Source organism: Mobula hypostoma, chromosome 3 (assembly GCF_963921235.1).
Source record: "Mobula hypostoma chromosome 3, sMobHyp1.1, whole genome shotgun sequence".
NCBI lineage: Eukaryota > Metazoa > Chordata > Chondrichthyes > Myliobatiformes > Myliobatidae > Mobula > Mobula hypostoma.
In genome coordinates this window covers 72,565,690-72,579,747 of record NC_086099.1, presented here as the reverse complement: position 1 = coordinate 72,579,747, position 14,058 = coordinate 72,565,690, and the positions used below count along the sequence as shown (strand labels likewise).

General features: G+C 39.5%; 1 protein-coding gene across 3 annotated transcripts in view; it reads right to left on the bottom strand.

Annotated features, from left to right (window-relative positions):
• arap2 (ArfGAP with RhoGAP domain, ankyrin repeat and PH domain 2) overlaps positions 1-14,058 on the bottom strand; it is a 396,901-nt gene that overhangs the window by 241,207 nt on the left and 141,636 nt on the right. For all 3 annotated transcript variants that reach the window (XM_063043320.1, XM_063043318.1, XM_063043319.1), the window contains one exon: positions 4,130-4,199. In XM_063043320.1, coding sequence (XP_062899390.1) covers positions 4,130-4,199 — 70 coding nt within the window. The remainder of the gene's footprint in view (positions 1-4,129; positions 4,200-14,058) is intronic.

The window sequence follows — 14,058 nt, the reverse complement described above, 5'->3', positions numbered from 1 at the left end:
ATTCTGTTACTGTTTTACATGAACTGGACTGCATGAGGATATGCAACAGCCAGATGCAGCTCAGAAACAAGCCCTAAGAACTAATGCCAGAAATCTGAATTAAGAGCAGGAAAACAAAACTCGGTATATTATCTAGGAGATCTTGCCACGACATAACCAAAAGTAACCCACCAGTCAGACAAGGGAATAGAAAGTGAACACAATGAAAGGAAAATCTAGCATGACAATCAAACATCCTATATGAGATGTGTCCAATATATTGAATTAACATCTGGATCCATCAGATTTATTTATTGGTTAGTAAATGGGAGCAAGAGTTGAGCAGGGGTAGGATGAATCAACCTTGGCAGAATCCTTACCATTGTTGTGATTCATGTTAATTCCAAACTCTAAGTAATTAACACATTCTGAAAACCAGCAATCTATCTCTTTACTCTTCTGTGTTTATCGCTAATAATCTATCAGTACAATTTTCATGCTGAATTAAACTTAAGGATGTGGTTTTGCAATAACAATAGTCTCTAAGGTAAACTAGTCTTTTTTTCATGTGTTCATTGACAGGAAGACGCCTCAGCATGTGCATAATATCCTTTTAAGGTACCACAATTAACTTGTGCAGGGATGCATTTTTAAGTACATGAGCATCCACTTCAGAAGCATACAGGAAATCACCATTCATTTCACCACTCAGTTCAAATCCTGCTTTAGTGAACAATTTAACCACACTTCATTACTTGAATATCAAACATTAACATTGTATCTCCAGCAATGAGTCTTGAAGGCATCTGCACTTAACAGGAGACACAAGGTTAAATATTGGGCAGTTCCATCAGCAGCATCATGAGAGGATTTAGGAAGAGAGGTACGCAGACAATGCAGCTCAATGTCTCGCATTGAAGGGTCAAGGTTTCAAGGCTGTGGTTCACAGTCAACAGTTCTAAGTTTGAGACATGGGAAATGAATGAACTGGTTTGTGGTCAAATCCGAATGGTGAGGTAAAGTCTTCGTGAGGCGAAGGTGCTGCTATTTTGAAAAGTGGTATACCAGAGGGAAGCAATTAAGAGCGAATGAAATCATTTGTGAAGGAGCTGAGAATTCTTGTGCTCAGTGCAAAACTCAAAATATAAAACCCCAATCTCTACCTGTGATCCAAGCTTAATGATTCAGTGATTCAGTGTCTTAATGCAAAAAAAATGCAAATAGACACAGGAATGTGGAGGGTGTGAAAGAGGGTCATTAATAACTTTCATCAAGATAAGGACCAATGGCCTACTCCTGCATCTATTTTCTATGTTTCTATAAACCAATCAAATGTGCTTATGGGGTTGAAAGATGGTGATCGCAGGATGATGATTTAACCGGTTGAAATTGTTTATTGAAGAGAGCTAAGTGAACGAAGGTTAAGTAATAATTCAAAGCAAAGGCAAAGCTGCATGCTGAGGAATATTTCCCATTTGATGGTATCCAGGTCAGCTCTGTGGACTACTTCATTCTGTACGTGGTGTTAAACCAGGGCAAAAGTCTGCATATAGCTTACAGATTGCACTTCATCACATGACATAATTTAGCAAGACTTTGCCAGCTAATTCGTCAAGCAGCACACACACTCCCCATGTTTCACATGAATGCAGCTCAATATGGGCTGGCATTTAGTCACAGGTGAAATCTCAGTGATTGGATCCCCAAAGAAATTGGTTGGAAAATTAAGCTGGAGACCAGATATCAAATTTAAATAGGGAGAATGGAGCCAAGACGTTAGCCTAAGACTCACTAAGAAGGATTTAGAGGAATCACTAAGAGGGATTTAGAGGGAATTAGAGGTGGAATTTTTCACCCACCAACTGACTGGAATCTGGAATGCTCTGCCTGAGAGGATGGTTGAGGCAGGCTTTCAAACGTTTATTCAATATCTAGATGAGCACCTGAATTGCCAGGACTCCGGATAAAGTCCTGGCAAATGGGATTAGTGTAGATGGGTACCAGATGGTCAGCATAGACATGGTGTGCCAAGGGGTCTGTTTTGATGCATGACTTCATAACTTACCAGGACAAGTAACCAAAATCTTTGCCCTGATAGGAGGTCCCATGGAGCATGTTAAAGAAAAGGGGAGAGGCAATCAGCTTTAGGAAAGCCAATTCCAAACTTAGGCCAAACTAGCTGAAGCCACCATCACCAAAGGTGGGGGGCATGGTAATGTAGTGGTTAGCACAATGTTTTACAGTACAGGCGACCTGCGTTTATTTCCCACCACTGCCTGTAAGGAGCTTGTACGTTCTCCCTGTGTCTGCATGGCTTTATCTTCGGGTGCTTCAAACTGGAAGCCGGTGTGCCTGACAAACAACAGAGATTAAAGAATGAAGGGAAATGACCAAGTATGTAATATGTAGACTTTGAAAGCATGATAGATGCATAATGCATGGAAGGTGAAGATTTAAAAGTAAATTCCAGGATTGTATACTACAGACATACTTTGATAATAAATGTACAAACGTTTGTACTTTGAATCTTGAAATGAGTGTCTAGTACCAGTTAATGGACAAGGTCTGATATTAAAACAGTAAAGTGCCAGAAATATGCAGCGGGGCAAGCAGCATCTGTGGAAAATGAAGCATTTTCAGGTTCAGTACTTTACATCAGAAGTGGGCAAGAGAGGAGAACTAGCTTTCAGGAACAGAAAAGATGGGAGTGAGTTGGGCAGAAACTCTAATGCAAATCCAGATAGGGTAAAAGAATTCTGTTACAAGTAATACTGTATTATATTGTTAATCACGGAGCTGTGAAACATGACCAAAAAACCATACTATACAACTCGGAGTCAAAATGGTTATTACTGATGCAGATGGAAAGAAACAGAAAATTGCAGAATTTAGTAAGGAGTGTAGACATTAATATTTAACCATCCTCTCATCTACCCTCCTTTTGGAAAAGAAAAAGACATCTCATCACCAAAACATCAAGTCCCAGGCAGTGATCCAGTATGTAGACAAGCCCACACTAAGAAGAGGCAGCAAACTGTTGCAGATTGATGAGTCACAAAAGGTGGCGTAATATTTGATATGTTTTCTTCAACATATTCTGAGCCTCTAACTATTAGATCACTTTGCCATTTTTGTTCTGCTGTTCTAGGCCCACTTTTTCATGTTCATTGAACGTAGCTCCTGAGCTTATTCAGTTCCCCTCTCAACCTACAGATGTCTTAATCATGAAACTCTTTCAAACATCTTCAAGAAGCATACTAAATTATTCCTTGCTTTGTGTCCTTCTTTCCCATTTCTTTTACCTTGCCCATCTCTCAAATCCCTACCCTCTAACCCTTATCATCTAAGAGTTTTGATACCTTTTTAATTTTCCATATGCTTTGCAATTAAGGAAACTGCACCACGTTGTGGTGTGCTACAAATATCACCAATGGAAAAATCAAGCGCTTCTGAAGGAATTAAATTCAATTTTAATTTTAATTGCCTTGAATTTCTCTAGTGGGACAAAAATGATAAGAGGCGCCAACCTACATATTGAATTGTTCCTTCTTCTTCAATGGATGAATAACTAAACCTTACAACGAAACAAAACTGAAAAAAAATGTACGCCATTCTACTTTTAAGCGTGTTTCGATTTCACAGTTAAGCACTTGTACCTGTACACACAATCCAAAAAAAGGCAGCAGTGAGATTTCAGGCAGTTTATGAATCCAAAATTTCTGGTGACAAACATGAGTTTTGCTCTATTGATGATGAACCCGCTTAAACAAAATCTGAGCGATAGTTAATGCGCACATATGAGGGAATGGAACTGAATTCCTTTGCAGCTCCCCTAACCTCACAGACTCCACTGAGGCATCAAACTCAGCAGCGTTGCAACGAAAAGAGAAATTACAAGCCAACCATCAACTAAAATATTTAAAATTAGGATGGAAAAAGACATCATTACGAACGCACGCACACAGGCACACGCTGAAAAATAAATTAGGATGGTTAATATTAAAAAGTGGATTGACTTGTATTTTATTACCAACCACCTACATTCTTATATACAGGTTGTCTTAAATCTAGAACTTTTCAATAATATAAACAATTGAAACGTAATTTGGTAAAATCACTATAAGGTTACCTCTCAAGTCTTCAAACATACCTTCTCATTGTTGTAGTATGACAAACTCTCTCCATCAAACTTAACCCATCGTTTCTGGAACACACAATTTCTGAAATAAAACATTGAAAGAGTTAAATCACTGTGACTAAATTCTATTAGTCAAACTTCAGCTTTATTCAAAAAGACTATTGAAATATAAAATCTTTTTAAAATCCAATAAAATACTTTCCATTTGAATCAATGTTATGTAGTTGAGAGAACTCCAAATGAAGCAAATAAAGATGTTTATAATGCAGAAACAATTCATTTCCAAAGACAGAAATTACAGTTGAAATTCGGGGATGCAGGTGTCTCACAATGTTGTTTCACCAAATTACTTGAGTTGTGAAATTACCCCCTTCTAACATTTAACAGAAATTACTTTCCACTATTTAGCAGAGGTAATCTACACTTTAAATAGAAAACCAACTTGACTGTATGTACTAGGTAATGGTTTTCAAATTCATTGCAAAGTTGAAAACCAGCATAGACAGACGCAGCAGCAAAGATGCATCACGTGTTGATATGGCGGTTCCCTCAAAACATGCACTTCATGAGAAAATGAGATGAAAAGACAGCGTTTAGCATCCTCATCTGTTTCTATAAGACTAAAGTTAGAAAACTAATCCTATTTTTGTTATAACTCTATAAACGATCTAGGTTCTAATTCTTTATACTCGCATTCTGTTTTGAGAAAATATACTTAGAAGGTGAATGAGGATTCCAATGAACAGGTGTTCAAAGATGACTTCCAGCAGACTGGATTACTGCAGCCAGCATCCAGCTCAGTAGTGCTTAACTTCCTCCCAAAGGCGTGCTAATTCTCACCTCACCCTACTAAACCACACTAGCATCTAATTCCAGTGTTATACAGCCAATGTGTTATTGTTACAGCAGACTGTATGCCATTGATACAAAAGTTATAGCTAAATCGTAGCTTTACTCTCAGCAGAGCTCTTTGTTATGCAACTTGAGCAAATGAACGTCAGTCTTTTGCTATTATTAAAGTGCTTGCTGAAAACTGCGTTGCACTGTGAAGTATTTTCTAAATTAAGACCACAGATTCTGCAGCAGTTCTGGTAATGGAAACCTGTTCAGCCTGCATCACCTTCACTTCGGAACCAAGGTTATTTCAAACTCAGTCTTCGAGCTACCATACACTGGCTGCACATAAATACTGTGTGAAGCCAGGCTGCAAGCCATTGACCATTCTCTGAACTGCATGAGAAAATGGAACTCTCACTAAATAACCTTAAAGGAAAGGTTACCTTCTAAACGACACTGACTAGAAAACACTGTTCCACAGCAATACAGAGCCATAGCAATGAGATCTTGGAAAACATGTACAACTTTCTGTATTCCAGGAGCCATCACTCAAAGACAGACACTGATGACAAAATGCTGCATCACCGCACCACCCTTTGGCTATACAAGACTGTAAAACGTGACACCAGTCTCAATCTAGCAGACAGTACTGATGCCTCCTCTCTTGTACCTAGCATAGCAGCCATCTTAAAGCACTGGACCGATGCTACAAAATCATATACAACTAGCAGTAGGAGAAGCAAACCAGTGTCAGGGTCCTCTTGCAGGCCATCACTGATTACATTCAGATAGTTCCACTAGTCAGCTGTGTTTTTCAACATCAGAATCCTGAAACTTACACCTTATTCCAGCACGGTAAAAGACTACAAAGAGAGATGAAATGCTTCAAGGGTGCTCAAAGAACTGCTTTAAAAATAAATGTTGTATTCCCACTGTCCTGTGAGAATTTGAAAACAGAGAAACAGCATCCTGGAAAATGCTGAGCATCTCCAGTCTTTCCATGTGAAGCACATGGCAGCTCAAAGTAACCCTGGTTATCTACCTAACCATAATGCATTGTCCTCCAGGCCCACCACTGGCAAAATCTGTCAAATCTACACAATTTTGCAGCATCCAATCAAGACTCTCACAACTGACAAGGAAGCAAGTCATTTACACTCCGAAGAAGTACTTCAGAAGAGTACAAATTCTACTGAACCCTTCAACAAATGTTTTAACTCACAAAAAAAAATGGTTAAAACACTACAGCTTAAGTAACATCCCTTTTCATTTTGTTGTGCCTTTCAATGAGGACCACAGCACCAGTGGTGAGGACCATGAAGAAATGGTCAAGACAGGAGGAGGAGGAGAATTTACAGAACTGCTTTGAATCACTGGACTGGACCACATTCAGGGATTCATCTTCATATCTCAACAATATCCCACAATTGTCACCAACTTCATCAAGACCTGTATGAGTATACGTGTTCAAGAATATACCAGACATACCCAAACCAGGGTGATCAATCCAAGGCATCAGGCCCTGATAGTATATCTGGCAGGGCACTGAAAACCTGCATCAACCAGCTAACTGACTAGTGTTCCAGGACATCTTCAATCTCTCACTCCTGTAGTTGGAGATTCACAACTGTTCCAAAAAGGGAATTAATCATACTAGTGCAGGGTGGGCTATTCCTATTAGCACTCATCTCCATTGTGATGAAGTGGTTGGAGAGGTTGCTCGTAGCTAGACTTAACTCCTGCCTACAAAAGGATCTGTAGCGCTGCAATTTGCCTATTGCCATAATACATCTACAGCAGATGCAATCTCACAGGCTTTCCACTTGGCCTTGGACCTACATCAGGCTACTGTTTGTTGACTACAGCTTGGCGTTCAACACCATCATACCTTCAAGCGCTAATCAACAAACTCCAAAACCTGGGACTCTGTGCTTCCCTCTGCAACTGGATCCATAACTTCCAGTTCACAGATCACAGTCAGTAACAATCAACACTGTGCACTTACTCCACTGCTCTACAAATGTGTGGGTAGGAACAGCTTAAATGTCATCTATAAATTTGCCGATGACACAATTGTTGGCAGAATTTCTGATGGTGACGAGAGGGTGTACAGGAATGAGACAGATCAGCTTGTCAAGCACCTTGCACTCAAAGCAGTAAGACCAAGCAATTGATTGTGGGCTTCAGGAAGGGGAGGTCGAGGGAACACACACCTGTCCTCATTGCAGGAACAGCAGGAGAAAGGGTGAGCAGTTTCAAGTTCTATGGTGCAAACATCTCTGAAGATCATTCCTGGGCCCAACATACTGATACAATTACTAAGAAGGCATGAGAGCAGCTATACTTCATTAGGACTTTAAGGAAATTTTGTGCGTCACTAAAGACATTGATAAGTTTCCACAAGTGCACTGTGGAGAGCATTCTGACCGGTTGCATCACCATCTGATATGAAGGTGCAAAGGCACAGTATCAGAAAAACCTGCACGGGGTTGTAAACTCAGCCAGCCCCACCATGAACACAAGCTTTCCCACCATTGAGAATATCTTCGAAAGGTGCTGCCTCAAAAAGGCAGCATTTATCTTAAGGGCCCTCTCTACCCAGGATATACCTTCTTTTCATTACTGCCATCAGTGAGGAGGTACAGGAACCTGATTTCACACACTCAATTTTTTTTAGAAGCAGTTTCTTCCCCTCTGCCACAAATTTCTGAATGACTCATACATTCATGAAGAATGTATGCTCTCTTTTTAAACTATTTAGTTTTTTTAAATATTTCTTATTGTAATTTGTAGTATTTTTTATGTTTTGTACCAAACAACAAATTTAATAACAGACAGTATCTCAGAGATAATAAAACCTGATTCTGATTCTAATCTTGATGACAAGTTTAACTACGAAGTTTTTTCATCCTTTTCTGAGGATTAAAGCTTTAACAATGTAACTATGACAATACCTGAAAACATACACCCACCACTCTCCAAAAAGAAAATCACATATGTGTCACTTAATTGAATTAGGCCAAGTCTCTGTGGAAACCGTCACAGATACGGTACCTTCAATTTTCTGGCAGTACCTCAGTGTGATCAGCTGGTGTTGAATAAAGGTGTTATTTAAAAATAAAAATTGGACCAGGATGTATTTGAACTTTCATAGCCACATCCCACATCCACGCCAATCCCACTCCCACTCTGCCATCAGTCGACCAGAAAGACTGCAAAATTGTCATTTTCCCACTGGGTTTAACAGCCCATTAACAAAAGTAAGTGATAGTGTAGCTTTGAAAAATATGTCGTCTAAAATCCAGTTTTAATTAGTTCTTAATTATGGAACAAAAAACAGGTAATCTTGTTTTATTGTCTACAAAAGTGAGAGAATCTTGAAAGCCAGTAATATTTTGTCTTGCAAATAGCGGATGCATAGTAGTTCTTAACATTACAAATCTCACCTTTCTTTTGACATCACTTACAAATATAATCTGAAAGCGAACAGTTATTAACAAATGTAAATTTTAACCCACAAAGCTGTTAGTGGATTTCCAAAGCTCATGAGCTACATCTAGTGGACAAAACAGAAGATGACCAGAAGAGTACAAAATGGAAATTCATTCTATCCCCAAAGATATTTCTGTTGAACAGACAGATTTCAAAACTCTTCCATCTATTCTTCTAAAGTAATTCTGCATTAAAAATAGTCAAGATCAGCTTGGAGTCAATTTTGTCTCAGGCATATTGGGATAGGAGATGAGTGACAACTATCACTTCCTAACTGGCAATTTTATGAAAGATTTACTCAGTTGGGAACTAAAAGTACTACGCATGGAATAAGTTTGACTTGGAGAAAATTTTAAATCTATCTTTGATTTTATAGTTGGAATACAATGTTTTTAAAAGTAAATACATTAAAAATTCTTCAATGGTTCAAAATTATTAGTGATTTTACCATAATGCAAGCTATTATAATTTACACTTTCTTGCCAGCTTTCTCCAGAAGAGCAACACCTCCTTGCAGTTATAATCTGATGATAGAGAAGCTACCTATGTTAATTCCACAGAAATCTCATTTTTCCTTTCACAGCTCCATCATCTCCAGCCCCACTCCACACTCACTTGCTTTCATTCTCATCAACAATGCTGCCTTCAGCAGTATCATGACAAACTGGACTGTCAACTGAACCACCTGTAAATTAACACAGGCAGAGTATCAGGGAGCTGAATAGGTGGTTTACTGCTGTAGTAGAAAATGGTTTTCAATTAATGGGGCACTGGAATGAGTACAGAGAAAAAGGATGTTGTTTCAAATGTACAGGCTTCGTCTGAATTGGGTTGGTGTAAAATAACTAGCAAATAAAATAACCTGGGCTATAAGGTTTAAAGGAGATTAAAATAACAATGAGAAATAAGTGGGATTTGAACTGAAGGGTGAAAATCTGAAGATTGGACTGAGACAATGTTAGACGTTGGTTACAGGAGTGTGGGTGAACTTGGTGAACATGTGCGACATTGGTATGGATGACATTTTATTTACAGAAGATGTAACCTTAGAGGCCAACCAGCAGCTAGGGCGAGAGCTTCAGTAGCAGACAAAATGAGGCAAAGCTTTGGACCTCGCCTCAGCACCTCTGGTATCGATGTTCTGCTACACCCGTGCCTCAGTTTGCCCAATACTATTTCCTGGTTAAGCAACACCAACATTCATATATTTATCCTTCAGTTCAAATCCACCCCCACCCCACCGTGGCCTTACTTCTCATCATGATTTTAATCTCCTTCAGCCCCACGCCCCTCAAACACATAGTTCATGTCATGCAAATCATTCCATCCTTGGTGATGCTGTCCTATATTGCCAAAGCCCAATAGCCTCAGGGATACCATTCATAATTCTCGAAATCTCCTTGTGGAGTTCCTGAAAACCTACAGCCCCGATCAATGAATTTTTTACATTACCCCCAATCTATCAGGTTAATCAGCTTCATACATTGTTTTTGTTCCCGTGACGTGGGCTGTCAATGATTTTGCAAGATCACAAACAGCAGTGACACACTATTAACAAGTCTAGTTTCATCGGGAGCTTCTGCAGAACTTACTGCTTCTTTATACACACGAGAACAACAGGAGGAGTAGATACTTCTCTCACGCCCGCACCGTATTCAGTGTCGCCACAATAGCACAGCGCTATTACAGCTTAAGTGTTCTTGAGCTTGGGGTCCAATTCTGGCTCTGAAGTCTCTGTACACCCCCCCCCCCACCGTGGAACATGTGGGTTTCACCTGGGTGCTCTGGTTTCCTCCCACATTCCAAAGGCGGAGCCAAGTAGGTTAATTTGTCATTGTGAATTGTCCCATAACTCATTTAGGGTTAATCATGGTTGTGGGATTGCTGGGATTGCAAAGTGGTTCAAAGGGCTGGAAAGGCCTACTCCACGTTGTATTACTAAAAAAAACAAATAAACATGATCAGAGGAGCAACATTACTTTGAAAGGATAATAAAACTGAACAAAGAGGGAGATAATTAATTGCCTTGGGATTGATGGCAATGGTTACAATGGAATCAGATAGACACAAATATTCAGTGAGCATTTTAACAATGAAGGGAAAACTGATTATGAGTCAGAGGGTCAGTCCACCAGAGGCAGAGCACTGAACGACTTAAGAAGAGTCCAAAGGTTATAGGAGCGGCTGCACCACAAGGCATGCATAAAGCTCTCTGTTCAAGATTTTTTTTATTAAGTGAAGGGTAGGTGAATGTTAGATGGTTTAAAGGACTCTTCTCCTGGCACTCAGCTCATTTCACATAATCCCGGTGCCTGATCTGCCTAAGTAGACTTCTTACAGGGAGATTATTACAAGAGCTGTAATTATATTTTGCTCCAACTAGATTTGCTTAATCATTTCTTTTCTTTTGCTGAGATAGCCTATTATTGTCTTCAAATCCAAAGATTGCAGCTTCAATCGCTATTCCAGGAGTTATATATATTATATTGTCCTAACACTTCAGTGCAGTGCTGAGTATCGTCTTTCATTTAGGTTTTAGATTATCTGTTCTTCTTCAGCTAACTTACATTTGATTCATTATATGGCACAGAAAGACCACCTTGCACCATGGTCATCGTAGCTGTCTCAACCAATAGCACCAAATGCACATTTGCTTTGTGAAATTAATGAAGCATTCTGTCTAGGGTTGGATAGACTAACTTGTTTAGAAGCAGAAGAAAGAACAGTCAAAGTTCAAAGTAAATTTATAATCAAAGTACATATATATCACCATATACAACCCTGAGATTCAATTTCTTGTAGGCATACTCACAAACCAGTAGAATAACAGCCATAACAGTTCTAATGAAAAACCACCCAATTTGGGTGTTCAACCAGACTGCAGAAGACAACAAACTGTGCAAATACAAAAAGAAGAAATAGTAATAATAATAACATATAAATAAGCAATAAATATAAAGAACATGAGATAGAGTGTCCTTGAAAGTGAGTCCATTGGTTGTAGGAATATTTCAATGATGGAGCATGTGAAGTTGAGTGAAGTTATCCCCTTTGGTTCAAGAACCAGATGGTTGAGGGGTAGTAACTGTTCCTGAACTTTACCCAGGATCCTTCTAAATTCCAAACACAACTTCAACAGGAGATCAGCAGCTGGCCGAAAAAAGGAAAACAACATGAACAGCACCTTTTACTGACCTGCCATTGTAACCAGAGATCCAGAGAAGCCTCAAAGAAAATTACACCCCCAGGCCCAGATAAGGAGCAAAGCAAAAAAATTCAAACAAATTTAAGATTTGAATTTTAGTTTAGAAATCATCCTATTTTTGGAAAATACTTAATTCATCATGTTCACACAAAATTGTATGTCTGGACCTGTCAGGATAAGGGAGGCAAGCCAAAGGCAGATGCTCTGAACAGCAAATGAGCAATACAGGGAGTAAATATTCAGGAGCGAGTAATATGCTGGACGAGTTCGTGCAGCAATCTGAAGACAGAAAACACAAGTATTATTTTTTCCATCTTCTGGACAGTTAATCATATCACTGTTGTAAATTTAGTGCATCATTGCTTCTACCCACTTATCTATTTAATGTTTAATGCTTTCCAGCTAATAGTCCAAGTCAGGCTCTATTGAAATGCTCATTTTATCATTTTCCAAAGTCAAGGACGATGACAAGAGCACAAAATATAATCAGCAGTCCTCAGAAACTAACAAAGACTCTGTTCGATCACTGCTCTCAACAAATTACCTGGGTTTTGGCCAAGTAGTTGCACTGCTTTTATTACAGGAAGAGGCAGCCCTCCCTCAGCCTAATCTGGAGACGGATATCCAAAAGAAAAACACAAAACATTATACTTAAATGGGAAGACTCCTAATCATGCCTCCCTACCTAACAAATGCAGCATTTCAAAAGTAAATTAATTGAAATAAAATCACTTTAAGAAAATACTAAAAGTATAATCAGGTACTATATAAACAAAAGATCATTAGTCCAGTCTGCACCATGGCTGTTGATCAACTGAACTTGGCTGATGCACTTGGGAAGTTAAAAGATATTACATTGGTTAAATTATTCTGTGTTAGCTGAGGCACCTCATGGTTGTCCTCACAAACAATTCCAGCCGGTTGGACGCAGTCAGAAGATCTCGTTGACCAGATCCATGCCATGTAATCCAGAAGTTACAGCTTCAAAGTAAAGTTGGCAATTCAGTGCTAGAGTGTGACAATAAACTCAAGATAGAGACTGATAGATTTTTGGAGATTAAAGAGAACAAATAGTTCTGAGTAAATGCAGGAATGTTGGATTGTAGTAAAATAATCATATCGAATGGCTGAGCAGGCACCAAATGGCCCCCTGCTGCTTCTGTTTCACAGGCTCTTATGTAAAACTGAGAGATATATACCTGATGGCATGAACATTGACTTCTCTAACTTCCGTTAATGCCCGTCCTCCCCTTTGTACCCCATCCCTTATTTGTTTATTTGTTTCTTTTTTTTCTTTCTTTCTTTTTTCTCCCTCTGTCCCTCTCACTACAGATTCTTGCCTGCTCTCCATCCACTGGGCTCCCCTCCCCCTTTCTTTCTCCCTACGCCTCCCATCCCATGATCCTCTCCCTTCTCCAGCCTTGTATCCCTTTTGCCAATCAACTTTCCAGCTCTTAGCTCCATCCCTCCCCTTCCAGTCTTCTTCTATCATTTCGGATCTCCCCCTCCCACTTTCAAATCTCTGACTATCTTCTTTCAGTTAGTCCTGACGAAGGGTCTCGGCCCGAAACGTTGATTGTACCTCTTCCTATGGATGCTACCTGGCCTGCTGCGTTCAGCAGCATTTTTTTTTGCGTGTGCTGCTTGAATTTCCAGCATCTGCAGATTTCCTCGTGTTTGACATATTTTACTAGGCCAGAGCAGGACCTGACTGTATAACAGCCTTGGCAATGTCTGCCAATGACAAGTAGTCTGATACATGAATATGCAACTCCCAGAAATGACAGTACTCACTTTGTTGAGGAAAATAAGATCACTGAGAAATACATAAATGGAAATAAATGTGTGTAATGAGCTGAGAATTATACATGATAGAGAAAGACTAATTCTGATCACTGGGTTGTGCTGCATCTAAATAGACTAAAGCTGAGCAAGCAGAACAGAAATCCAAATCCCTAGAAGATTCAGCCTGGAAAACACCTCATTCCAACTCCAGTGAGGGAGTTAGATATGGCCCTTGGGGCTAAAGGGATCAGGGGGTATGGAGGGAAGGCTGGTATAGGGTTCTGAGTTGGATGATCAGCCATGATCATACTGAATGGCAGTGCAGGCTCGAAGGGCCAAATGGCCTACTCCTGCACCTATTTTCTATGTTTCTATGTAACCCAAGAAGACAGAAGAAATTCTGCATCATCAGAGTAAGCACATCAAGTTAAATTACAAGTAAGTGTGTTGCGACAGCACTCAACAGCCAAACTATCTCATGCCAATACGCCTCCTCATCACCAGCTGAAATGTTATCAACCGTGGTGTCATCTGAAAACTTTTAACTGGTATTTTACTTGTGCTTCCCCACACAGTCGTGAGTGCAGAGAGAATAGAACAGCAAGCTAAGCAAGCACACGAG